This window comes from Mycosarcoma maydis, chromosome 4, assembly GCF_000328475.2.
Source record: "Mycosarcoma maydis chromosome 4, whole genome shotgun sequence".
Classification (NCBI taxonomy): Eukaryota; Fungi; Basidiomycota; class Ustilaginomycetes; order Ustilaginales; genus Mycosarcoma; species Mycosarcoma maydis.
Window position 1 is genome coordinate 850364 of NC_026481.1, and position 24840 is coordinate 875203.

The following is a 24840-nucleotide window of genomic DNA, read 5'->3' on the forward strand; positions in this document are numbered from 1 at the left end:
GCCCCGCGTCTTTAGGCCGCCGCGCTCTGGCTATTGGTCCAAGCGCCTTGTTCACTTCTGCTGCTGCTGCTGCTCCTCACCGGTTTCCGCATGTGAATGGGGTCGCTTGCACCTTCTCGAGCATGGCGCTCGTGGGTCGGTTAATTCTAAAAGGCTACTTTGTGACCGTCCCTCCGCTTTGTTCTTCCCACACCATCTCCATCCTCCTCCTCTTTCGTAGCATCACTCTTCGCTTGCCTCTTTGTCGAGTGACTTTATCCACAGACGGATCGTGAGTACGCCTGTTTCTTTGCAACCTGCTGTGCACAGATGGGCATGTGGGTCTCCATCCGTGGATCCTGCACCCCGTCACATCATCGAGTCGTATGCGCTCTGATCAAGCTGATCGTGCAAACGATGGCGACGGCCTTGGCCACTGTGTGCAATCGAAAATTTTCGGCTCTGTAGCGCCAGCAAACTGACCAGATCATTGCTCATCTCTCGTTTTCGTTCGTATCCAGATGCCTCGACTCGTTTCCCAATCCACCCTGGCTGCATCGCTTCGATCCACCTCTACTCGATCGATCTCCACCTCTGCTCTTCCTCGGGCCACTGCCGTTGCTGCTCGATCCGTCGGCAAGCTCTCCAACAAGACCGCTTTCTCCCAGCTCTCCCGCACCGCCGCTTTCTCCACCTCTGCTCGCATCATGGGCGGTCACGCTGGTGTTGGTAAGGGCGAGGACAACGTCCGTCCCCCTCCCGATCAGGTCCTCCAGGACATTGCCGACTATGTTCACAACTACAAGATTGACTCCAAGGTCGCCTACGACACTGCCCGTCTCTGTCTGCTCGACTCGTTGGGATGTGCCATGGAGGCCCTCCGCTTCCCTGCTGCCGCCAACGTCTGTGGCCCTGTCGTTCCCGGTACCGTGGTGCCCAACGGCGCCCGTGTCATTGGTACCAACTACGAGCTCGACCCCATCCGTGCCGCCTTTAACAACGGCGCCCTGATCCGATGGCTCGACTTTAACGACACCTGGCTCGCTGCCGAGTGGGGTCACCCTTCGGACAACATCGGCTCCATCCTCTCGGTGGCCGACTGGATCAGCCGTACCAACATTGCCAATGGAAAGAAGCCCCTTACCGTTCAAGACGTTCTCACTGCCGCTATCCAGGCTCACGAGATCCAGGGATGCCTCGCCATCGAGAACTCGTTCAACCGCGTTGGTCTTGACCACGTCGTCTTGGTAAAGGTTGCTTCGGCTGCCGTTGTGTCCAAGTTGATCGGCAACACACGTGACCAGACCGTTGATGTCGTCTCGCAGGCTTTCGTCGACGGCCAGTCGCTCCGAACCTACCGTCACGCTCCCAACGCCGGCTCGCGCAAGTCGTGGGCTGCCGGTGACGCCTGCTCGCGTGCCGTTAACCTTGCTCTACTCGTGCAGAAGGGCGAGCAGGGCTACAACTCGGTACTCACTGCCAAGACTTGGGGCTTCTACGACGTGCTCTTCAAGGGAAAGGAGTTCAAGTTCCAGCGCCCTTACGGCTCGTACGTGATGGAAAACGTTCTGTTCAAGCTGGTGCCTGCCGAATTTCACTCGCAGACCGCCATCGAGGGTGCCATCATCCTGCACGGCCGCATGCAGAAGAACGGCAAGACGTCGGATGATATCAAGAGCGTCACCATCAAGACGCAGGAGGCTGCTGTGCGTATCATCTCCAAGTCGGGTAAGCTCAACAACTATGCCGACCGTGATCACTCGCTGCAGTACATCACCGCCATGGGTCTGATCAACGGCAAGCTTGACCCCGAGGACTACTCGGATGAGGTGGCCAAGAACCCCAAGATCGACGAGCTGCGTGCCAAGATGTCGGTCGAGGAGGAGGCGCGCTACACGACCGAGTACCTCGACCCTGAGCTGCGTTCGATCGGAAACAGTGTCGAGGTTACCTTCAACGATGGCACCACCGACTCGATCGCTCTCGACTACCCCGTCGGCCACGCTCGTCGTCGTGAGGAGGCCAAGCCGCTCATCAAGAGCAAGCTGCAGAAGCACCTCAAGGGCTTCTTCCCCGAGGCGCGCCAGTCCGAGATCGTGGCCCTGCTCGAGGACCACGAGAAGCTCGCTAAGCTTCCCGCCAACGAGTTTGTTGACCTCTGGGTTCGCGACCAGTAGACTGGGCAGCAGCTAGATCGGCGGACGCTCTTGCAACTCGCGTCAAAAATGCTGTAACGTTTGAGCTTGTCGCCCGTTCCAGAATAAAATTAAATCGATTGCGTTTCTAGACCATACCAAGCATTGCAGACCTCTTTGTGTGTGGATTCGGCACGATCACGGATACATTCACGATTCGCCGCACTTCATTGAGCAAGTAATTGAGCGTGCGCTGGATGATGGCATTGTATGGCTGTTAGCAACTAGTGACTCTGCGCTGCGAAGCTGTGGTTGCTGAAGCTGAAATCTGCATGGGCGCCAACAGCGATGGACGAGTCGTGATTCACGATTGCGACATTCACGATTCGTCATTTGCCTGTGCGAGCGGAGAAAAGATGAAACAATCACGAATTGTGAATCACCGCTCAACGAATCACGAACCACGAATCAGAGGACAGCGAGCCAGACACGATAATCGCATCATCCCCCGATATCACGTAGTGATTGTGATTGGCAGTGTCATTGCGAGAGTGCTGTATTGCCGCTGTGCTTTGATTCGCAGCGTCACGCGTGCAAGTCGGTCAACAGCTTCTAAGCAAGAGGAGTCGGGGCATTCACGATCCGTGCTGGGTGCTCCGTCCTGTTCGAGTCAGCTTGGTTGGGGTGCAAATTGATTCAAGATTTTCGTGATTCGTGACTGGGATCAATGAGATCATGCAGCGGCGCGAAGAAAAAGCTGGAAACTCGGCCTTCTCGTTGTCGAGTCGAGAAGAACTCGGCGGGTCCTGGTAACCACCAGAATAGGCCAACTCTTGTCAGTTCCCCGCTCGCTCCTTACCCATCTGACTTTTCAATTCTTCGCGATCAAAAGCACAGCATTCTGTGCCTTCCTTCAGCTATGGCCTCGACACTTCCAAGATCCTTGGTGGGCATCGCTCGGTCGTCGGTGCGAGCTCTGCACAGCTCTGTTGCCACTGCCGCTTCCACTTCGACGCTTTCGCCCGTCGCTGCCGCCCACATGCGGCCTGTCAACGGTTTCGTCGGTGCGATCGGCAACACGCCGCTCATCCGTCTCAACAAGATCAGCGATGAGACTGGCTGCGAGGTACTCGGAAAGGCCGAGTTCATGGAGCCAGGAGGAAGTGTCAAGGATCGTGCTGCACTCTACGTGGTCAAGGATGCCGAGGAACGCGGTCTTATCAAGCCTGGTGGCACCGTTGTCGAGGGCACGGCAGGCAACACCGGTATCGGTCTAGCTCACGTCTGCCGTAGCAAGGGCTACAGGTGCGTCATCTACATGCCCAACACGCAGTCGCAGGAGAAGATCGACCTGTTGCGCATGCTCGGTGCCGAAGTGCACCCTGTTCCCGCCGTTGCGTTTGACAATCCGGACAACTACAACCACCAGGCTAAACGTCATGCCGAACGCCTCGAAAATGCGGTCTGGACGAATCAGTTCGACAACACCGCCAATCGACGCGCTCACATCGAGACTACAGGCCCCGAGATCTGGGATCAGATCGACGGAAACCTCGACGGCTTCATTTGCGCCACCGGAACAGGAGGCACACTCGCCGGCATCACCAGTTACCTCAAGCAAAAGAGCAACGGCAAAGTCCAGTGCTGGCTTGCCGACCCACCTGGCTCAGTGCTCCACTCGTATATCCAGACCAAGGGCAAGCTCATGGACCGCGAAGGTGGTTCCATCACCGAAGGTATTGGTCAAGGCCGAGTTACCGAAAACCTCAAGCCAGACGTTGAGAAGCTCGACAACTCGGTCCACGTTCCTGACGAGGAGAGCATCTCGATGGTCTACGACCTGCTCCACGAGGAGGGTATCTACGTCGGAGCCTCGTCGGCGCTCAATGTGGTAGCTGCCAAAAAGATGGCCCAACAGCTCGGTCCCAACAAGACCATCGTCACCATTCTCTGCGACGGTGCGTACCGTTACCAGGCTCGACTTTTCTCGCGCAAGTGGCTCGAGTCCAAGAAGCTCGATACCGCCATCCCCGAGCATTTGCAAAAGTACATTGTCTTACCATGAGTGGAATGACGAGATTGTCTTCTTCGCCCGATCCTCCAAACCTCAGCCAAGTCATAGGTAGCACTTGTTCTCTACCTTTCGTGTGTAAAATGCAATGGTGACAAGCGATAGAGGACTGCAGTGACCCCACTTCTGTGACTCCAGTCGCGACGATGTCAAGTGTTTCAATGCGGAATTTCGATGAAATGGTGACACATTCACCATTCTGATTGCAGAGTAGGAGAGATATGCTACAGATAAAATACACTGATTTAGATAGAGTCCATGAAACAGAAAAGTCATGTTAAGATGAAACGACACAGATATGTGTGTACAGGTAATGTCTATTAGAGGAGCGTAGTGATGAGATGGTAATTTTGATCCAAGGAGCCTGTACCGAGAACTGGATGCACGGATCCGCTGGCGGACTCGTTAGACTTCAGAATGCAAAGGTTGCCCAGGCCTCGCTGTCTACGCCACCAGTTGGTCCTGCGAACGATCGATTCGTCAAAGAGACCGGACCACTTTGTCCACAACCTTTCGCTCAGCTCCCACGCCTCTGGGTCCAGGACGTCGTCGCCATGGACGCGCACCGAGGCCAGAGCTTCGTCGGGAGACAGGATCGAAAGCAGCAGATCCAGCGCAAACTCTTCTTCACAAAGCGGGTTGGTAAGGGCATGCTTGAGTAGCCGTGAACGGACCACAGGCCACGGTAGGCAGGCATCCACAAAGGCGCAATGTGGATAGAGAAGTTGTTCAGTAGTTGGCAGCATGTTGGGTGGCATCGTGTTCCATGGTATCGTCGAATCAAAGACCAGACCCTTGCTTGTCTCGTGTGAGCACGGCCTTCCGTCGAGCTCGAGGCGAGACAGAAGCTGGGCTACGCCCTCTCCATTGCGAGTCAGACCAAACCGGTGTCCAATAAGCTCGATGGCGCGTGCAAATGGCTGCGAGACAATGGCGATAGGCTGCGAGGCATGCTTGCATCCACCTGCATCAACGATTCGTACATATTGCGAGATGGCTTTTCCCACACGAGAATTCACACATTGGCTTGCCACGGTGTTGTTGGGCAAGAAAAGTCTCTGCGAGAGCGGAGCCAAGGGTGCAGCGTCGGACTCGACCTTGGACTTGGATGGCATCGAACAAGTCGAGGAAGGAGTAGTGTAGGAGCTGTTTTTGCTGCTTTTCTCACTCGCACTCGAACAGCTCGAAGACTGCGAAGTGACACGAAGCAGATGCTCGAATGACGTCGAGGGTTGCGGCCGGGTTTCTTCTTGTACAGTCCGACAGGAAAAGGGGGGCGCCAAGAACATAGTGTCGGGAGGGATTGAGGATCTGGCAGCAGGCCCAGGTACAAGGGATGGACTGGGAAGAGGATGGCTCATGAGGAATGGATCAGTGTGCATCCCAACAATCTTGAGGCCAATGTTACGCTGAGAGCTGGAGGAACCAACGATGTCATCATAAGTGAGCGACTGCGACGGCGGGGCGAGAGAAGTAGTCTGAAGCAAGTCGGATTCGAGAGGCGCGTAGCTGAGTGGTATGTAAGTGGACACCACCGGCGGCAGTGATGCTGATGGTTGTGGTGGTGGCATACGCAACGCTGCATCCGCCATGAAAGATGTGGGTTTGATCTCGTCCATCCCAAAAAGAGGTGGAGTCGATATGTTGCTGACGATTATCGCTTCAGTCGGTCGCATCCCCTTGCTACTGAGATTTAACACAGTCGGCGTATTGATTTCCGTGCACGTCGAGGTGGGACTCGAAACTTGAGAAGAGAGTGAAACGGTAGACGACGTCAATGAAGAGTCGGTAGAGGCCGAACGCACTCTAGGGTTAGCTGAAACGGGAGAAAGCGACGTGTCGGCAGTCGAATCTGGGCGGGATGGGATGGTAGGCCGGCCCGAAGATCGTTCGTCTAGATAATATGTCGATGAGGATAAGCCGCCGGATCTTGCCAGCCGAGCTTTCTCTCGGAAGCGTCGTTGCGCTAGCTTGTTCTGCGCACGACGACGGTCAAGCAACTGCTGCGGCGTGAGGCCTGCAGTAGTACTGGAACGCATGTTGCTAAAGGCTGTCAAGGTGAGGTTGGGCTATAGATTAGAGACTGTCGCTGAGAAAGCGGAGGAAACGACGAGGTAGAATGCGGCTACAGTTTCTGATGTGGACCTTCGACGACGTGCCAACAGGAGCAAGCAGAAGTTGACAGCTCTAGAAGCTACAGAGATGGGGGAGTGGCGAATTAGCAAAAAGTAGATAGGGTTTGGGTAGCCCAGAGCCTTGCGGCGCTACTTCCTACGATTATATACATCTATGGGCCTAGGCGCGAACAAGCCGTGAGCGCATCTTGACGATCAACAGCGTAGAAAACGCAAAGACAGGGTTGCAGGAAACGAGACTCTGAGAGGAGTTAGACGGATCAGTCAGTAACCCAGCTATGTCTATGGTGCGATAAAGCGGAGGAAGAATTCGCCGGCGTGTTACAGAATGCCACCAATCACATTGTGAATCACAATCACGAATGTTCGGCAAACAAAGCAACCGGTGGCCCGCAGCGAACAAGGACCCGGCAATGCGGTCGGATGGGAGATGGGAGAATAGGATCCCGGCATCGGACGATTTATGAGACAACACGCAAGGATCACAAAATGCATGTTCAAGTCGAGCAACGTTGGCACGAGCACTGCAACAGAGGCGGCTTTACTTTTGGCGATACGTATTCTTTGTCTCAAGCACGTATTGTACAGTATATGCAACGGAACTTGGTTTCCGTCGTGGAAATCGCATTAAAAGTTGACCGGAACGGAGGCATAGCCGCTCAGGCTCGGCTCGGCTCGCGAAAGTGGTGGTACGAAACGACGAAAGAGCCTGCATGATTTGCAAATGGAGCAAACCGGAGAGATCCCAAATGCACGGCCGCAGCCGGTAGGTCTGTAAAGTGCAGACGAATTGCAGGCAACTCGAGTAGCTCAAGTCCAGGAAGGAGGGCGCTATACCGATCGACACTGACAAGACTCTGTGGTTGGCGGGACGTTTATGATGGCGCTATCGTGCTGCACGTGCATAGCCAAGCCAAGCAACTCCTAACCAAGACCTAGCAGAAGTTCACTGTGACGCAATTCACCACATCCACGACATAAGTCAATTTTGATGCGAGGCGCTCTGAGATGACACATACTGTAGTTGTTCTATCTCTGCCTTTGTCTTCCATTAGCTCACTGCATGGTTGCAGATGGCGATGCGGAAAAGAGCTGCAATTGTTTTAGGCGAAGCAGCTTAGCCGGTCCGGCAACCCGGGATCTCCTCCTTGGTCCACTTCTTGGCGTTGGAATGCGCCACGAGGCTGCGTCTGATACCCGGTAGTCTTGGTTTGTTTCGTCTGTTGAGCACTTCTGCATGAATTTAGCGCTGTGCGATGCGTGAACATCACGATCTAATTCTCTACACTCAGTGCTGCTTCTCTGGCCTTGTCTCTCACTGGGAACATTCACGACTAGGAGCCAATCAACCATCAGGGGCTGGAAGAGACTGCTAGCTCCAGCAGTGTCTGTCACGCATCGTCTGTCCCAGCTGATATTGGTACGACAGTAGCTGCTGATTTTATCCGAGTTTATGCGAGCTCCAGCTCCTTCTTCATGCTAAAACCTTTCGTGAGATTCACGAATCTCCTGATCTTTCCAAAACTAGGACGTGGACTTATCAACTCTTAGAGGGCTTCAGAGAGGCTCTGGTTGCCTTCTGATGGATTAGAGAAATGGGTGTCTCGATCGCCACAAGACAAATCGTGAATGTAGCAAAATTCACCTCCATATTTGTGTTTTTGTTTTTGTTTTTGTTTTGATTTTGATTTTGATTTTGATTTCTTCCCAATGGCGTGCATAACACGACAAAGAACTTTCCGACGGCCGACGGTGAATATGGGTCGAAACTCTGACATGACCGTCGATCTCGATGATCCATTCGAGTGGCACGGATGACCATCACATACTGTAACGAATTTGACTCGACATTCGAGACAGCCAGCCACGAAAATGCGCAGACTTTCATGTGAGCCCAAGCTAACGGCGTTGGAGGAACGTCCGCATCATCAGTCGCCTTGCCATATGCGTCTGGGCCTCTACTTGGAAGCCAATGACGTCGTCCAACCGCAGTCGGTGGTGATTCGTTTTCCCATCCGTTCTCTGCGTTCTTTCGGAGTAGGACTCCGCCCCTTCATGCTGCCAAACTTTACTGCCACGTTGCATCCGCTGCGTTCTCTCTGAGCCGAGCAAGCAGCTTCGTTCGAGACCCTGGAGCGAGCATAGTGTAGTCAGCCCAGACTGCATGGAACAGACATCAGCTCTCGACAACGCGCGTGGAATGTTTGCAAGCCTGCCAGCCACGTCGTAAATAAAGGTAAAGCAGAGGTCTCTTCGCCTTGCAGTTATCGCAGCTCTTTCTGACTGCTGAGCCGATGGGATGGATCGCGAACAACCACGAACGTCTACAGTAGCTGGGGCAGTCGCTGGGGAGCATCGACGAAAGCCTCCTACTACATGAGAAGCAGAATCTCGGAGAGTTTGCTGGGACAGAAGCCTCGCCGACTTGGATCCACAAAATCGTTCAGCGACCTTTCGCTTTCGCTTGAGGCGAAGCTACAGTAACTTGGAGATCAAACAGTGTCCTCTAGTTTGCTTCGCCTGATTGGTCTCTTTTGGGTCAAGGCAGCGCACGTTCACGGTTAACTTAGCTCGTGTCTTGACAATGTTGCGTTTACGCCATAATCGACGCGAGACCTATGGGGACTTGCTTGCGTCGTTGTGGGAACATCAATTCTGTCACTGGGCAGCCTCCTTGATCCGGTTTCGGACCGATCTTGAAGCGCTTCTCTGCTTCAGAGGAGCTGCATGCATGGCCGCCACTCTGCTTGCCGAATTGCCGGCAATGACACCTTTATGGTGCCCTCCATGCGTGAAACCGTTTCAACAACAAGATCCTCCTTTGTCCTTCCTTGACCTAATGCCGCCTTGTCATCATATGGCTGGCATCTCTCTCGCGGCTACAATCACAGAATTCACGATTCACATTCACGATTGTGGCCGTCGTCACCATGCGCCTGCCTGAGAGCAAGAAGAGCCTCACAGCCTTGTCTCGTGTCGAGCGAAAATTCTCACTCTGTTACACCGCGGAATGTATGCGTGATTCATTTATGATTTTCCGTAGTCGTGAGTCGGAGTTGAAGATACAATGGTCGACCAAGACCATTTCGGCATAGTCCCTGCGCGATCAAACGGAAATTGCGTGCGATTACCCAGGGTTACTCAACCGCGATTACCCGGGGTTACTCAACCAAACGTGAGCAGAGATGAGATAGCCCTCGCCTACTCTGCAAGAGCCTACCACCGAAAGGCACACAGGCCACGTCCCGCACAGAGCGAAGACGGGAAGGAAAGAGGAGATGGATGTCCCGAGTCGCAGGACGAGCAGTTCACAAAGACATAAATATGCTCACTTTGTATGTAGTCTCGAGTCCAGAAAATCCAAGCGATCTTTTCACCATTTTCTTCCCTTCATCAAAACTGCCGAGAACCATCACGGGTTTTTCCCCTAATTATTCTCAAGTGTCGGAACTCGGCCAAACGGATCACGGATGTAAGGGTTCGAGATTTTTGATAACTTAGAGTGACAACTTGTGAACCTCTGCCAATCACCTCGTACTACCAACAATCTTCCAGCATCCGCACCCACAGGCGTAGACGGCGCTCGACCCACACAGACATGTTGCGACAGTCGGCTGGTAAATGCGCTCGCTTGTCTACACTTCTCGACTTTTGTTCATGTCTGAGGGGAGAAACAGCTTCGAAACCGGTGTCAGTTCAACGACACGACTTGCCTAGACTTTGTAGAAGAAATCTCGCAACGCGGGCTGTGCCATCGACTGACAAGCAGAGATGGTCTCAAGACAAACAAAAAGAAAGAGATGGACCTCAGAGAACGCAAAACTCTATCTATCCCGACTCAAAGGCGGCAGATCGTCGACATCCAAACGCACCTCAGCTTTTTCTGCACTTCAAAAGGCGTGTTGTTCCTGGCCAGGAGGCATCGAGTCCGAAATCGTCCAAGCAGCGCAGCTCAAGTGACACATTTATTCTTCGAAATGTTTCCGCAGATCCTGGGCTCAAGCAGCTTTACACATCGCTCGGTATGGCCGCCGATGCACACGATGCTGTGCAGGCATCCAGACTCTGCCAGCTGATCAAGGAGAGGAAGGTGCAAATCGTTGGTCCTTCCGGTAACATCTCCTTCGAAACGGAAGAGAAGGTTGTGTTTTTGGCCGTGATGCGTGCACTGGCCCACCATGGTATGCTGGCAGAGGCTAAAGCCATCAATGCCGACATGCTCTCTTTTGGGTTCGAGGAATCCATCGACTCTCTCAATTGTCTGCTGCAGGCAGCCATTATCTGCGGTGATGAAAAAGCGATCGGTGACACTCTTCAAAGTATCTCTGCTCTGCAGCCTCCCACCTCTTTAGCACAAGAGCAAGCTTCAGCACAAGAGCGATCAGGCAAGCTGGCCGAGCTGTTACTGGGCGAATCTTCCAGTACTGTTTCCGCCAAGTCCTCTCCCAGCACCGGGTTGACGTTGCCTTTAGAAATGATGCGCAATTGGAATTCGACAACATTGGCACATATGCTGGACAGTGCCTGTCAAGACCACAATCTCGAATACGCCCTGCTGTTGCTTTCGACGTGCTATCGTATGGGCCTAGCTTTGCCACACCAGAGTCTATCCCGACTTATCACCCTGTGCGTCCACTGCGACGAATACAGAACCGCCGTCGAGCTGGCTGGTCTTGTGGAACAAGGCGGATTGATCTACGCCGAGTCTGCTTCGAAACACTCACTACCAAGCGACAGATCAAGTCTCCACGCGCTTGGATTCGAAGCGCAGAGCGGTCAAATAGCTCGTCGCTTGCCTCCTAGTATATGGATGTCGGTGCTTCGAGCATGTGCAGAAGGAGGCTACTTGCCAGGCGTAGAACTCGCGTGGTCCAAAGCAGTGATCCAAGGTCTACTGTCTCCTGATGATGGGCTCGTGCAGCTCATCCTCGCCCTAGCTGCCAAGGAAGGGAGCGTCCAGATGGCGTACATGTGTCTTCGTCACATCGATCCCACCTTCGACTTAACATCATTTCCATCTTCTTCCACCCAATCCGCTCCGGAGCCAGCGTCCAGATCTGCGCGAAAGATGTCAAGACCGTCCAAGCGCATTGAGCTACAGGAATGGCATCTAGCGCCTCTCTTTGAAGCGCAGTGCAGTGCACATGACTATGATGGCGCGATGCGCTCCTTGCATGCGTTCCACTGTCGTGGCATCCAAATCACAGAACGCATCACATCTCGAATCAGCACGTCGATCTATCCGGACAAAGCGTGCCTGCAGCTGGCTAGGGACGCACTTAGTCGATGTGCTACCAATCCTGCTGTGGGCACACACAAGGCTATCGCCAACGCTGTTATCAGTGCAGCAGTTTGGCTCGGCGATCTGGCACAAGCGCTCGAAATTTACCACGCGATGCGTTCGTACCATTGTTTTGCCAGTCCAGACCGTGTTACGCCACCTTATCATGCACGCAAGATGGTCGAGCCAAATCTTGACACGTTCAACTCGCTTCTCAGTGGATGTATCGACGCGGCCGACTACGAGACTGGCGTGCAGCTGCTCAAGGACCTCAACCAACTCAAAATGCGGCCCAACGTGGTGACATTCGAGCGAATGATCGTGCTTTGTTTGACGCAGTCCAACTACGACGATGCGTTCGGATTACTCGAAGAGGCCAAGGACAAAGACATCATCCCAAGCCGCAAGAGCTACGAGGCAGTGATACGTAAGTGCTTTCACGAGAAGGACCATCGCTGGGAAAGCGTCCTGGCCGACATGAAGGACCAAGGCTATCGACCGAATCCGCAACTCGTGCGCGAGCTCGAGCAGGATGCCGACTCACGCGTACAATCCTAAACAATGTCAGGTCCCTTGCCCGTTACAGTCTGCACAATGCCTGGTCCAACTCGGGTCAAGAGATGATTGCGAAATGAAAATTGAATGAATGAATGCTCTGCATCTACATTGGCGGTCTTGGGTGAGCACCTCGCTCGCCTTCCGCGATTGAAAAGCCACACAAAAGTGTCGGCATCAAGTTTGGCTATCAAGCGCGTCCACTGGAAGAAGCGACGCCTTCGATGAGCTCCTTAGCATGCAGCACGGCGTCCTTGGAGCCACGAATGATGCAGAGTCCGCCAGCGTCTCGAGGAATCTCGATCGCGGCGCCCGACTCGTTTTGAATGTTCATGAGTCCGCTGCCTCCTCGGCCAATGATGCGTGGCACAGCTGAGGGCAAAATCCACAGCTTGCCCTGGTGCGATGCGTTGCCAGCATCCTTGATGGCAGCCTGAATACGCTTGTCGGCCTTCTGAAGCGAGCCTTCGTCCTTGCCGGTGAGCGTCCACGAGACGAAGTCGTTGCCGGCAGAGGTGGAGGAGAGCTCCTCTAGCTCGAACTCGTTCTCCTCGGCATCGTCATCGTCGTCGATTCGTGCATCTACAACCTTGGCGCTGTTCTTGGCGGATGCAGCGGGTGTCGAGGCCGAAGCCGACTCACGAGGCGTGTCCACTGAGACGCCAAAATCGGAGCGGAGCTGGCGGAAGAACTGGGGTGTGGCGATGCGAGCGTGCACGCCGCGTGGGACCTCGATTGACTTGGAGGCCGAGGCAAAGCTTGACTTGATCTCTTCGGCCAGCGCCTTGCATCTGTCTTCGGCACCAATGATCTTGACGATCGTCGAGTCGTCGCCTCCAGCAAGCTCGGCCTTGTTGATGGGCTCGCCTGTGGAGGCATACTCCTTCCAGCCGGGGAAGACGAGACGAACAGCGTACTGAGTCTGCAGCTCAGACTGACGCGAGCCGCCGCGGCCGATTAGCATCCTCTGTGCCTGGGGAGCTACGACGACACCGACGATGACGCGCGAAGCAAGCACCTGAGCGGCGCTTTCTAGCTCGTCGCGGATGGCCTTGGCCAACGACGCAGGGCCGCGAATAGTGACGGTAGACGAGTCCTTTTCGTTCCTGCGTGGGAACTGGACGTACTGCGACGACGCCTTGGTGTCCTCGGGTCCACCAGCCTTGATGATGAGGTCGCGAATGTTGGATCCCTGAGGACCAATGAGGATACCGTGGTGCTCCGGGGCAATGGTGAGCGTATAGACTTGCTCCGCGTCAACCTCGGAAGAGATGGCCTCGATGGCCTTTTTGGCCGCAACGACCGCCTTCTTGGTGCCGCGGATCTTGATAGAGGTGGTACCGTCCTTTTCGTTATCCTCACGGTCGACATCGACCTGGGCTTCGCTCTCGTCTCGGATTTGCTTGATGGTAGCTCCGCCTTTGCCCATGATACGGGCGATCGATTTGGTGCTCACGACGAGGGTGGAGACGTTGTTGTGTTCCTTCTCGTATTCGAGCAGCTCGAGCAGCTCAGCCTTGGCGCCCTCGACACCCTTCTTACCACCCTTGATGGTGACCTCATCGGGCTTCTGGTTGGCACGGCCACCGGTGGACTTGTCATCGCCGCCTTCGGTCGGCGTAGACGTGCCGCTAGGCGCAATGGCATTGGGGAAGTTGATGCGCACGGCATACGTGTCTTGCAGTCGCGTGACATACTTTCCGCCCTGACCAATAAAGCTTCCGTGCATTTCCTGTGGAATCTTGAGCGTGACGGTGGTCTCATCGGCAAGCCTGTCGACTTGCGTCAGCAGACGTTTCTTTGCTTCCTCAACGTTTTCCTTTCGACCCGTGAGCACCACTTTGGCGGTGGACGTAGGCTTGCGACCTTTCTTTGCGCCATTAGCACCGTCAGCAGTGGAAGGCTCGCTAAAGTCGATGCGCACGCCGAGCTCTTCTCGAAGCTTGGTGACGGCCGAGCCGCCTCGACCGACGAGATGGGGCACGTGATTGGCGTCGACCGAGAACTCGGCAACGTGGCCGTTGATGATGTTGTCCTGCTCGGCCTCAGCGGCAATGCGTTGAAGCTCCTTGACAACACGCTGGACCTCGGAGCTAGGGCCACGAACCACGATGGAATCCTCGGCAAGGCCGGCGCTATTCTTCTCCGTCGAAGCAGCTTTGCTAGATCCAAGCTTGACGGCAACCAGTCTGTCTTCGCCAATGACGGCGTTGAGCGTGGTGCCGTTAGGGCCGAGAATGGCGCGGTGAAGCTTTGCGGGGACGGTGAGCGTCTCGCTACGAATGTCAGCGGCAGCAACTTGTGCTTTTTCAATGTCTTGCTTGACAGCGTCAAGAATTTCGGTGGCCCTGGCATCGCGAGCCTTGCGGTCCGCGGGCAGATTACTGACGACCGAGGAGCCCGCCAAGACGAGCAAAACATCGGAGCGGGAGTCGCCATCGGCGCTGGAGGGGGCGGGCGGGAAGAGGACATCAACGCCACGTGCCTCGTATGGCTTTAAGCCCTGGCCCTTTTTGCCAATGATGAAGCGGTGGAGGAGTGGGTCAACCTCAAGCTCCTGGACAAAAGTAGGAGGGACAGCCTTGACGAGCTCCTGAATAGTCTCTCTGAGCTTGGAGACTTCGGCAGCATCTGAGCCGACAATCTCGATCTGGACATTCCCAGTCGACTCAACGATAGCAGGTCGCGGGAGGTAGATCTGAGCTGTTGCGCTGCGGGGAATCTTACCGCCGACGCTGAGCCATCGGAGAATGTGCTTGGCATGTCCGACAGGGTCCTTGGCGAGCGACCGGTGCGCTGCAACGACATCGACCACCTCCACACGGACGGCATTGGCTTTCTCCATGGCGGCTGTGAGCGCCAGAGGAAGCTGAGACTGAGGGCCGCGGATGGTGACGCTGTCAGAAGGATCATCAATGGCAGCCAGTTCGACGCTGCAAGACGTGGAGGCGAGAATGTCATTGGCAGCGTCGCCGACGAGGAAACGGTGCTGACGTTTGGGGATGCTGATGGCGAGAGTGCGGAAGGAGTTCTTCATCTCGTCAACCTGAGCCTCGATGGCCGCTATGGCTTTTGGGACCTTTTCCCGGTCTCCCGAGATGACGATAGCAAGGTCACGCTCGCGTTTGGGTTCGGCAGAGTCGTCTTCACCAGCATCCTTGCTGTGCAGGAAGGCGGCACGAGGGGGCACACGGATCGAAAGGTCGCCCTCGCCGAATCGGGTTTCGAGCTGGGAAGCATTGACGCCCTTGGGGCCAGCGATGAAAGGGTAGAAGATGTGATCAATGTGGGTGAGTCGCTGTGTGATCTTGGAAGTCTTCTCGGCGACGATTGCCTGGATCATGGCCTGGGCCTGCTTGACGTTGATCTCGTCTCCTTCGAGCGTGATAGGGATCTGCTCGTCGTTGTCGTAGTCGATATTGTTGCGCTGGTTGACATCGACATCGGCGGACGGGTCAGCGGCAGGATCACGAGGGGGAATGTTGACCTTGACGCCGGTCTGCTCGGTGATGACCTTGAGGTTCTTGCCCTTGGCGCCGATGACATAGGCACGGAGCGAGGCAGGGATCATGATCTGAGTGGAGACGTGCTTGGCGAGCAAAACGGTGATCTCACGTTTCGCGTTCTTGACGACGGCCTCATCGGCAGCCTTGAGCACAAAGGTGGTGGTGCCAGTCTTGCGGGTGGTGGAAGCCTCGATCTTGACACCGCGGTACTTGTTCTGCACCTTGGACATGACGGTGGAGAGCTTGACGAACGAGTCGTGCGAAAGGGTGAGGGAGAAGGTCTGCTGTGCAACTGAGCGCTGGATGACAGGGGCAGAGCCGTTCCAGGTGGAAGTCTTGTTGCCCCACTGACCCTTGACAGGGTTGACGGCAGCGCCAAGCGAGGGGAATGCGGATTCGGAGGAAAAGTCGGGCTGCTTGGAGCGAGGAGCGCGGCCATTGGAAGGCGACAGCGCAGCGCCGCCGTTAGCAGAGGCAGCGTTGCTGGCATTCATCAGAGCGGCGGCGGCGGAGGAAGAGGAAGCAGAAGCCGAGGGAGCAGCGGCAGGCTCGGGCGGAAAGGGGTCCTGAACGAGCGAGGGGAAAGGATCGGCCATAGGCGGGAGCTCGGCAGCAACAGCATCAGCCTGAGCGAACTGAGCCTGGTGCTGCCTCATGAGATCAGCGGCGGAGACCATGTTGAGAACAATGGGCAATGGACGGCGGCCGGGACGAAGTAAACCAAAGACGAGATACCTGGGCGAACCCGACAAGTGTAGAGCGGCGAGGAGGGCAGCGTTGCTTGTGGCGCGGCGACGAAGCGATTAAGCTCTTCAACGATGGAGGAACGACGAAGCAAAGTGCCTGATACGGAAGCTGGAAGAATGAGAGGTGCAAGTAGAAAGCAACGCATGTGAGATTAGTGAGCCTCTGAAGCAACAAGCAAGGCGGCACGTAGCGAGGAACAAGAATACCGATATGTTAGACGAGTCGGCGCCAGGGTGAAAGAGACTACCTACCAGCTCAAGTGATTCGTGTCGAGCGAATCGAATCAAAAGGAGTCGAGCGTATGTAGACAGAGGATGAGGGTGGGATGATGGAGAAGAGAGAGATGAACAGCGCCCACTGTGACTCTGGTTGGCCAACGTCACAAGCGTTGGACAAGGTTCGCTGCTGGTGTTGAATCATGAATGCACCTGAGCAGTCACAGAGCGTCTGGACTGTGCGGCGCTCCTCCCACTCCCACTGACTTTCAGAATCACGAATCACGAATCACGAATCTGAATTGTCAATGTTGCAGAGTGAGAGACATACACAGACACAGACCCACACACTTTCTCTCTGTGTGTGTCTCTCTCTTTTTTTCGTGCGGAACGTATCTTTATGCTTCAAGAAGAAAGTGCCAACCTCGGCTGTACACGGCATTCGTGACTTGACTAATATTCAAATTTTAGAATATCATAAATAACGTTATTATCAAGAGTGAACGCCTTCTCGAAGTTCCACGTTGTCCATAAGTTAGTCGTGAGTTGGCCGAGGAACTCATCATGTGGGGTTGAGAGATGTCGTCGGTGTATTGTACACACAGTAGAAGGAAATTGACTGTAACTACTCGACTGTATGAACAGGCCCAATACAAAAATAGTAGGTTAACGCACGACGGTTGAACACCAATTCCAAGTGAAAGAGTTGAGAGTAAATATATTATCAATAATAAAACATTTCAACATTTGGAATTTATTAAGTTAATAAAGTCAGGGCCTTGTCTTGTTGGCGCGAAGAAGAGCACGAGCGAGGACCCATGCACAATTTCGGTTCCTGAGCGGACGGCACTCAAACAACCGAGACACATCGCGCAAGACTGACTTTTTCTTCAACGTACAAGGCCCTCTCACATTGGCCGTTGACGCTTCGTTGTATATACACACGCAGGGAACAATCCCACATTCACAAACACTTGTCAACGATCATGATCTAAATGTCAATTTTTCAATAGGCTGATGATGATACGCCAGTCGAGGGAGCTGTGAGCCGCATCAGCGTAAAACGGCTTTGCGTGTTATGCGCTTTTTGCGTCCAGCACTCGACACGTCCCTTGATTCGCGCTCGCTACCTCGGTTTCTCGAGGCGGAGCGACTTCGCTTGGACCCGGTGGCTACAAGAAAGCCTGCATTGGTATTGTCTTCGTTGGCGGCCACGTCAAGTGCCTCGCCCAGCGTGGTGTCCGGATATCCTGCCCGTATTTCGAGGGGCGAGGCTGGCCTGCTTGCAGACAAGAACGAAGGGCGTCTTCGCAAGTTGCGTCGATCTCCTCGACGCGAGCCGTGATGATGGTGATGGTGACTGCTATGGCCAGGCGCGCCATGTACGTCGGGCAATGCAGTGTCGGGGATCGCCAGTCCAAAGAACAAGGCGGGCACCAACGTGATCAATGCAACAATGCTGAGCATTCGCATCACTTCGACCCACGACCGGATGATGCCATTCCGTTCCGCCGATCCGATCGGATAACTGAGCGCCTTTTGCAAGCTGCCATAAACCAGCTTGAGTTCTTCGGCATCCATGTGGGGCAAATTGGCTTGTAACTTAGTCGGAAGGTAGGTCTGAAACATCCATCCCGCCGTTGCAGATCCCATTGCGGCTCCTATCTCGGTTGTCAGCAGCTCCAACGCTGTCACAATCGCCACATCGGCGTGACGCACGGTCACCTGCACCGCCACCTGCATTGTGATAGCAATCGATCCACCGCCGATGCCTTGCAGTAGCTGGCACAGTACCAGCATGAATGTCGGATCGTCTGCTGTCCTGTAGCGCACCATCAGCGACACTCCCAGCAGCCTCGTCACCAATCCGATCACCAGCAACGCCTTGTACCTCCGCGTCATTGCCATCAGCGACCCTACAATGATTCCTGTGATGGTCGATGTGACGTTTTGCGTTGTCGCAAAGTAGCCCGTCTTGGTCTGATCCCACCCTTTCAGGATTTGCACAAAGCTCGACAGAAACGTCCACGAGATGTAGAACGAGGCAAAGTCGAGCACTCCGACTACGCAGGTGCACACCACCGCGCTGTTGGTGAGGAATTGATACGGCAAGATGGGCACCGATGCCCGCGTCTCCCACCACCCAAACACCACCAGCAGGCCTGCGCCACCCAAAACAAACGTCGCCATAGGCACCTGCGCCTGGCGCTCACCGTGGCCCGCCAGCGTAAGCGGTAGCAAGATCAGCAACCATCCTCCCGTAAATAGCAAAAGACCGACCAAGTCAAGCTCTCTTGCCAGCTGCCACAATGCCTGTCGCCACGGCTTGTCCGTCAGCGTGCTTCTCGTCGCAAGACCCGCTCGTCGAGCGCGACGCTGACCCACCAAAAGCGTCAGTAGCAACGGCGTTGCAGCCAACGGCATCACCACCGTCCAAATCGCAAATCCAAATCGCCAGCCACCGTGACGCATGACCAAATCCACCATAGGTCCCGCCACGGCAAAATTGATCAGGAACGGCAGGTTGACAATGCCGATCACCAATCCACGCCATTTCGCCGTTGTCGTGTCAGCGATGATGATCGATTGTAGCACCTGGATTCCCGTGGTTCCTGCCGACTGCAAGCAAATCCCACCGATCAGCGACCGTAGCGAGGCCGTCGTCGCCACCACAATATAGCCGCAGACGTAAAAGACGAGCGACAGCACGTATGCCTGAGGACGTCCTACCACGTCTGAAAGCTTAGCGATCGGCGGCTTGGCGATGGCAAACACCATTTGCTGCACGATCGCAACCGTACTGAACGATGCCAGTGCGCCATACTCGCTGCAAGCAAAGTTGAGGTACAAATAGCCCGTGTTCGAATCGAGTGAGCTCACATAAGCCACACAAAAGATGGCCGAGTACACCAGCAGGTACAACCCGCGACGCCTACGCCACAGCGCACGCGGATCCTCCATTTCTCGGCCTCTCTCCGTGGATGTACCCTTGAGCAGCCGCTGATTCTCGAAATCGTCGTCAAAGTCTTCTTCAGCATCGCCATTGTAATAGGGCGGCCGTTTGGAGGCCGGCTTTGTCAATAGCGATGTGCTCGTCCTCGTCGAGTCTTGCCATGAGACGCGCGGTCGCTCTTCTTCGAGTCGCGCAGCTCGCTCGGTCCCTGTTGCACTGACTTCTGTGTCTGTTTCGAACGGTCTGGCTTCGCTTGAAGCAGACGAGGCGGCAGCGAAACAGTGGTGCTGTTGAGTCATGTCATCTGCCGACAGTTGGCGGTCAAGTGCTCGTAATGACTTTGAATCGGCATCGCGTCCGCTCGCCTTGCTTTGTGGTACGGCTAGATCGCTGCTGCTCAGCTCATCTGGGATAGCGAACGGCTCGACTTCGATCGGCCGATCAGTTTGTATTGCAGATGTCTCGTGTCGGGTGTTCTCATCTGTCTCTGGCTGGATCGCTTGAGCCTTGTAACTATTCGGTGCATCTCGACGCGAAGAGCCAGCAACAGGGGAGCTTTGCAGTTCAGCGACAGAGGATGGCAAGCTCAAAAAGTGAGCTCTTGCGTTGTCGGTTGGTCTTGGTCTCTGCGGGATTCTGCTCGATTCGACGAAAGCCGCAGGAGGCTGCTGAGTCGAGGAAGGACGCCGACGAGAAGCTTGGTGTAGTGGCAAAAACGTGTCACTCGGTGCGAACTCGACGTAAAAGATGCCAGATCCACATTTGCCCCCTGAACGATGCAGATAGTCCTCGAGCAAGCGCAAATTCCTCAGGTTAGCCTTGAAGAGGACATCGAGCGCATCTCCGATGATGGGCACAATACCGATGGCACAGTCAACGAGGACGTTGAACAGCATCCAGAGCAGAACTGAAAGCGGTAAGCCGTACAGAGAACATAGCATAACCTGATATAGGCCCAACACGAGGCCTATATAGTCGCCGACACCTGGTATGACGCCAACAATCGACTCGACACCTATGTTGAAGGGTAGTCGGGAGCTGAGAAGCGGAATTGAGTCGAGATACCATGCGACCGTACGAATGTGGTTATACAGCTGCTGCGCCTCTGCATCGCTGCTCGGTCGATGCAGTAGTGGCAAGTAGCGAGCTTCGAATTCGATGTGCGTATCATGGCCGCGCAATGTCCGCCTTGCATCATCTCGATTGCGCCAAGTGCGAGAGTCAGTTGGCTGTGATGGTTTGATCTCATCCAGTGTTGATCGTGGACGAGCAGAGGTGTTCACAGGAAGCATGAAAGCAAGCACTTTTCTTGCAGTCCATGTCAGCGGTTCTTGCATCGTGATGGTGTCGTGCTTTGCTACCAACCAATCCAGAGCGCCGCACTCCTATTTACAGAGTGCAGCAGCGTAGACGAGACGGCGAGTATGCAGCTGAATTTGGTGGTGCTCTTCCGTTGTTCAGTTGTTCATACCGGTGTTTTTGTCTATTGGGCGCAGATACGGTCAGAGAACAAGGTCGTGCAAGTGGATGAGGGTGGAAGCCACTGACAGCAGATGCAGGAGTCGTTCGTTTCTAAGCTTGGTGTATCATGCTCGTGCGGTTCCTCGGAAGAAAAGGTTGCTGGCTACGTGCCTTGGCGGGATGACAAAACCAGAGGCTCGTGCCAATGAAGAAAGAAGCCGTGTGATGTGGGCAAAGGTGGGAGTGTTCTGTGCGACGGTGACTGTGCGCGATCATTTCGCATGTGGAGCAACCAACACTCCCGCCCAGGCGTGGAGCTTTGTGGCCTGTATAAATTTTCCGAGATCCGAAATCGGAAACGAACGGGCAAATCACCATGTGCCACTTTCGATAAGGAAACCATGATTCACGATTGCGATGAGGATTTTGACAGGTTCAGAACATAGTGTGCCGCTTGCAGTCCTCTCAACCACTCGTGGTTTCATCGGCCTCGTCAGCCTCTTCCGATTCGTAAGCGGAGACTCAGGTGCAACAGCGTTCCACAGATGGCCGAGCCACAGCACTTGGACCTTTTCAGCTTTGGTTTGGGCTGCAATAGTCCCTCGCTCTAACTGATTTTCACCAAGAGGGGCGCGCGTTTGCGGCTACAATAGCAAATCACTCTCGCTCATTACGCTAGCCTTTGCGATGAGCAGCGCCTGTCCTCGGATCTTCAAGCCATCCGCTGCCAGGTCCACCTACTCGTGCGAGCCGTGCCGGAAATGAAAAGTGAAAAGCGGTCGTGTCACCGTCTGTCGCAACTGCCAGAGAAGGGGTGTGTGTCTGGCGTCAAGCACCACCTTTGTAACAGGTGGCAGGCTCAAGCATACATACATGCGCTGATGTACCGTTGGCTGATCGCGTCGCCCATCTCGAACAGGTGACTCGAAGTGCCGAAGTGCCGGTTTAGATGCGACATCACCACTTCTAGGTACAAGAGGAGCACAAGACAAAGTCAACACAGGCACTTTGACAGATGCAACACTACGGCGGTCCTCAACTCCAAGGCCGGCGACTGCTCTAGTCATCTCTGACCTCGTAAAGCCTTACACTCACGATTGAGGCACCGCAGGTTGAGGTCAGTGTGCACGATCGATTTGACCATCAGATTCTTTCAGTCCATGCCAACGTCTCTGACAAGTCACACTTGTCAGGTTAGGGTGAGTGTGTTGCGCGCGCACTGGCGCTGTTGGCCTTGTACCTCAACGCACTCCCTGTGATGTGACCTGGTGGATAAGAAATTTGAAACGCTCGAGTGGTCTCACCAACCTATTTATGTTCCTTCTTTCAACACCTGGTTCCGAAACCTGTGGAATTAAGGCCTTTCTTGTCGTCTTTGCGTTCAGCAACTTGCCCTTCTGTTATCGATCCTGTGTTTGGCAGTGCACTTCGGACTTGAAGACGACCAGCAAAATCCTTCCGAGGCACCCGGATCGTTCTCAGAGGATGAGGCGTTCTATCAAGCAAGCTACGACGCTCTGGTCGCCTCGGGCTACTTGGGCCACCACAGTTTAGTTATCCTTCAGACACTGATCCTCCAAGGCGTTTACCTCAAAAGCAGCGGACAGACCGCGACGTATCATGCCAATCTTGGCCTGGCCATTCGCATCGGCAATGCTATCGGTCTTTCTTCGTTGGACTCGGATCGCTCGCATGATACATCGCTAGCGACATCCTCAACATTGCGGCCACAATTCACTCAGCTTGACAGGGAAATGGGTCGTTGTATCTATCGGAGCCTCGTTTTCTAAGACTGCTACGCAGAATCCTTGTGTAATTTTACGTACAGGGTCCAGCCAAACCAGATCAAGACCCACGTCTTCCGGACCTTGGCGATGACACGCTTGTCGCGTCCCAGGATCAAGGCCAAGGCTCAGATTCAGCGTCAATTCTTGCACACACTTCACCAACAACATCGAGCTACCACATTGTCAAGATCCTGTTTCTTACTTTCTGTTGCAAAGGCCCGCATGAAACATAATCGCAGTCGCAGCCACAAGAAGAATAAGTCATATAATGATTCGTGACTTAAAATTGAGATTGACTTGTTTCCCGAAACAGACATTTTTCCCATACCAGTGCCAGACTTTCTTTCCATCGACGCGCATAGTGTGCACTTCGGCAATCTCATCCTGCTGATCAGCGTCCCGATTGAGACTCAGTTTGTGCAAAAACCCAAGTCCTTCAGCGTCGGATTAGTAAAAGCAGGACCTGTCCGATCCGGCCTCTCAACGTTCAACCAGAGACGGACATCGAGGCAGAACCAGTACCGCCAAAGGCCTCGGTGGCAAAGACCTGGTAGTTGAAGTCTGGATTGGCAGCGCCGTTGGCGAAGCCGTGCTGCTTCCAAGCGTTGAAGTGTTTCGAGAGCGTGACTGAGCCCGAGTTGCGCTTGTTGGCACGCACCGAAAAGTACTGACCAAACGTTTTGGTGCCCTGAATCGAAGGTTGATCGTACTGAGTGTGCTTGCAGATCTTGTAGTTTGAACCGTCCGAGGTGACCGAGCCGACCACCTGGGCTCCGCTGTTAGAGCAAGGGTCATATGAGTAATTCTCAACCACATAGTACTCGGTCAACGGATTGTTGAGCCATCCATAGACGGCGCTGTACGAGCTCGAGCTGGACGAGTAGGAGCCACTGAATTTGATGGTCCGATAGCTGTTACCTGGGCTCCAGCCCAGACCGACAACAAAGTCGGGAGGGTTTGTCCATCTCGTTGAGTAGGTTCCGGCGTGCTGGTCATACTTGAAGTTGGCAGCGTTACCGTTGTAGTTCTGGACGTAGTTGATCGACTGGCGCTTGGACAGCTGACCAGCCTCGGTAGTCTCTGAGGAGGCGAGCGGGCTAGCAAAAGCGGCGCCAGCTGCGGTGGCGAAAGCAAGGACAGTGGCAAACTTCATCTTGAATGTTCGAAGAAGAGATCGATGGCATGGAGTTCGGAGACTGGTTCGATGGAATTGGTGTACTTATAGTTACATGATCTTTGCCATGATAGCTTTATTGCACTAAGCATTCAGTGACAGTCGAACTACTGAGGCGAATTGATGGGCAAAGCACACAACCCTTAACTAACCCTAACCGCCGCAACATGTGCTAGGCCCTCAAGTAAGTCGAAGAGCAAGCGAATGAGTCAAGGAGCTGCAAAGAAGCTGTGTCGAGTGAACGACCTTTCCAAAAGAAGAACGGCATTCTGTTCATTGCACGTGGCAGCTGCCGCCCTGGTCAAAGGCTGTTGCTGGGAAGCGGAGAGACGGCTGGCGGCGCAGAAGCCAACAGCCGAGCAGGAAGCGTCTTCTCGAAGACTGGCAATTCAAGCGGTGCAAGCCGGCGTACATGCAACCTGATGACCTAAAGCAGTGCTGCGATCTTCATGCGATGTCAACCGAACCATCTGAAGATAGACGAGGCGTTTGCATGCTGTTTCTCGGTTGGTGTCTGCGCAAGAACGCCAAAATCTTGCCTGGCCTTGAGTTGCTTCTTGACGAATACACAAGAGCAAGAAAGCTAGGCAGCGTCTCGATGCCGTCGGTCCTTTTCGAATCAGATCAGCATCTAAGCGAGAGTGCGGTTTCGTGGTCTTGAATACAGAAAGAAGACGGCAACAGGAGACACCGGTGATAATGGTCGACCATCATTGACCGGTGTCGACGGCCTCTGGTGAATGGCCGAATCGGGTTAGCGCCACTTGCAGCTTCTTGCAGGAATCTTCTTGACAACACAGCACGTTTCATCTTCGGCTAGGGTTCATGCAAGGTGAGCTGG

General features: G+C 54.4%; 7 protein-coding genes across 7 annotated transcripts; 3 read left to right on the plus strand and 4 right to left on the minus strand.

The window, feature by feature from the left end:
* Nucleotides 1-500: 500 nt before the first annotated feature.
* On the plus strand, nt 501-2156 carry UMAG_06344 (putative 2-methylcitrate dehydratase; the record flags this gene model as incomplete). Its single annotated transcript, XM_011390023.1, has 1 exon — nt 501-2156. One exon carries the CDS (start codon nt 501-503, stop codon nt 2154-2156), a length of 1656 nt encoding a protein of 551 aa, XP_011388325.1.
* Nucleotides 2157-3033: 877 nt separating this feature from the next.
* On the plus strand, nt 3034-4179 carry UMAG_06345 (putative cysteine synthase; the record flags this gene model as incomplete). The annotated part of the gene is made up of 1 exon (XM_011390024.1): nt 3034-4179. The coding sequence occupies one exon, from the start codon at nt 3034-3036 to the stop codon at nt 4177-4179; it is 1146 nt and encodes a 381-aa protein (XP_011388326.1).
* A 326-nt stretch (nt 4180-4505) lies between these two features.
* On the minus strand, nt 4506-6224 carry UMAG_06346 (uncharacterized protein; the record flags this gene model as incomplete). The annotated part of the gene is made up of 1 exon (XM_011390025.1): nt 4506-6224. One exon carries the CDS (start codon nt 6222-6224, stop codon nt 4506-4508), a length of 1719 nt encoding a protein of 572 aa, XP_011388327.1.
* A 3694-nt stretch (nt 6225-9918) lies between these two features.
* UMAG_06347 (uncharacterized protein) lies at nt 9919-12159 on the plus strand (the record flags this gene model as incomplete). The annotated part of the gene is made up of 1 exon (XM_011390026.1): nt 9919-12159. One exon carries the CDS (start codon nt 9919-9921, stop codon nt 12157-12159), a length of 2241 nt encoding a protein of 746 aa, XP_011388328.1.
* A 187-nt stretch (nt 12160-12346) lies between these two features.
* On the minus strand, nt 12347-16339 carry UMAG_06348 (uncharacterized protein; the record flags this gene model as incomplete). The annotated part of the gene is made up of 1 exon (XM_011390027.1): nt 12347-16339. One exon carries the CDS (start codon nt 16337-16339, stop codon nt 12347-12349), a length of 3993 nt encoding a protein of 1330 aa, XP_011388329.1.
* A 1338-nt stretch (nt 16340-17677) lies between these two features.
* UMAG_06349 (uncharacterized protein) lies at nt 17678-20914 on the minus strand (the record flags this gene model as incomplete). The annotated part of the gene is made up of 1 exon (XM_011390028.1): nt 17678-20914. The coding sequence occupies one exon, from the start codon at nt 20912-20914 to the stop codon at nt 17678-17680; it is 3237 nt and encodes a 1078-aa protein (XP_011388330.1).
* A 2398-nt stretch (nt 20915-23312) lies between these two features.
* UMAG_06350 (putative endo-1,4-beta-xylanase A precursor) lies at nt 23313-23978 on the minus strand (the record flags this gene model as incomplete). The annotated part of the gene is made up of 1 exon (XM_011390029.1): nt 23313-23978. The coding sequence occupies one exon, from the start codon at nt 23976-23978 to the stop codon at nt 23313-23315; it is 666 nt and encodes a 221-aa protein (XP_011388331.1).
* Between the last annotated feature and the right edge of the window lie 862 nt (nt 23979-24840).